Source organism: Tupaia chinensis, unplaced genomic scaffold, assembly GCF_000334495.1.
Source record: "Tupaia chinensis unplaced genomic scaffold, TupChi_1.0 Scaffold000101_1, whole genome shotgun sequence".
Taxonomy (NCBI): Eukaryota; Metazoa; Chordata; class Mammalia; order Scandentia; family Tupaiidae; genus Tupaia; species Tupaia belangeri.
The window spans coordinates 3,152,525-3,153,888 of record NW_006159565.1 but is presented as its reverse complement, the minus strand read 5'-3'; the positions used below and the strand labels follow the sequence as shown (position 1 = coordinate 3,153,888).

Below are 1,364 nucleotides of genomic sequence, written 5' to 3'. Positions count from 1 at the left end.
ACCCCAAAGGGCTGTGGTGAGCAGAGGGTGGCTGGAGGCGGCGTGCGCAGCAACGAGGAGCGGGAGCTGGGGGCCCTCGGCGTGGTCTACAAGTCCACCCGCTCAGCTCGACGCGTGGGGCCCGAGGACATGGGGGCCACGGCCCTCTATGAGCTGGACACCGAGAAGGAGCGAGACGCTCAAGCCATCTTTGAGCGCAGCCAGAAGATCCAGGAGGAGCGGAGGGGCAAGGAGGATGACAAGGTCTATCGCGGCATCAATAATTACCAGAAATACTTGAAGCCCAAGGATACGTCCATGGGCAACGCCTCCTCTGGGATGGTGAGGAAGGGCCCCATCCGGGCGCCTGGGCACCTGCGCGCCACCGTGCGCTGGGATTACCAGCCGGATGTCTGTAAGGACTACAAAGAGACTGGCTTCTGTGGCTTCGGGGACGGCTGCAAATTCCTCCACGACCGTTCAGACTACAAGCATGGGTGGCAGATCGAACGTGAGCTGGAAGAGGGGCGCCATGGCATCCCGACGGAAGAGAGCTATGAAGTGGACAGCGAGGATGAGGATATACCTTTCAATTGTTTCATCTGCCGCCAGACCTTCCAAAACCCAGTGGTCACGAAATGCAGGCATTATTTCTGCGAGAGCTGCGCGCTGCGGCGTTTCCGCACCACCGCGAGCTGCTACATCTGTGACCAGCAGACCAACGGCGTCTTCAACCCAGCCCGAGAGCTGACTGCCAAACTGGAGAGGCGTCGGGCTGCAGCCGAGGGTGGCGATGCGGATTTCCCAGGAGACCCCGAGGAGGCTGCCATTCCAATGATTTAAGTTGGGAAAAAAAAAAAAAAAAGCAAGGTGCCAAACAGTATGTATGGTATTCTGTCTACTCATTAAAATAATAATAAAAAGCCACGTATTCATATTTGCTTACACATGGGGAAAGAAACCTGGGGAAGGTACAGGAGATGCTGAGCCCAGTGGTTAACTGGTAGGGAAGTGGAAAGGCTGGCACCTGAGGGGCAGGTTTAGGTGGACTTTTCTCTGCATCCATTTTTCTGTTTTTTTTTTTTTTTTTTCTTTCCAGAACACCACATGACTTGCTGTGAGAGATTCATTCCTTTAGCTCAAAAAGCAGAACCTTTATCAAAATGCAGATATTTCAGGGAAACAGCCAGAATCTGTGGACCTCCATCTTTTTTACTGCTGAGAGTCCCACCGTGACTTCTCCCCCTGCCTGGAAGACCTGCTAGCCAGCAGAACCCCAGCTACTTAGGCCACTGGCCACTAAACAGCTCACGGTTGTGCCCTCCCACCCCAACCTCCCTGAAGGTGGGGTGACTGGTGTGGTTGCACTGCAGAGCTCCTCCTAG

General features: G+C 54.8%; 1 protein-coding gene across 1 annotated transcript; it reads left to right on the top strand.

Moving 5' to 3' along the window:
- The first annotated feature begins 42 nt into the window (after positions 1 to 42).
- Positions 43 to 899, top strand: LOC102480348 (E3 ubiquitin-protein ligase RNF113A). The gene has a single exon (XM_027770016.1). It carries the CDS (start codon positions 130 to 132, stop codon positions 820 to 822), a length of 693 nt encoding a protein of 230 aa, XP_027625817.1. The 5' UTR covers positions 43 to 129; the 3' UTR covers positions 823 to 899.
- The last annotated feature ends 465 nt before the right edge of the window (positions 900 to 1,364 follow it).

Bases quoted from the DNA above. Each gene is read 5' to 3' on its own strand.
- LOC102480348 (XM_027770016.1), top strand. From the start codon at position 130: ATGGGGGCCACGGCCCTCTATGAGCTGGACACCGAGAAGGAGCGAGAC.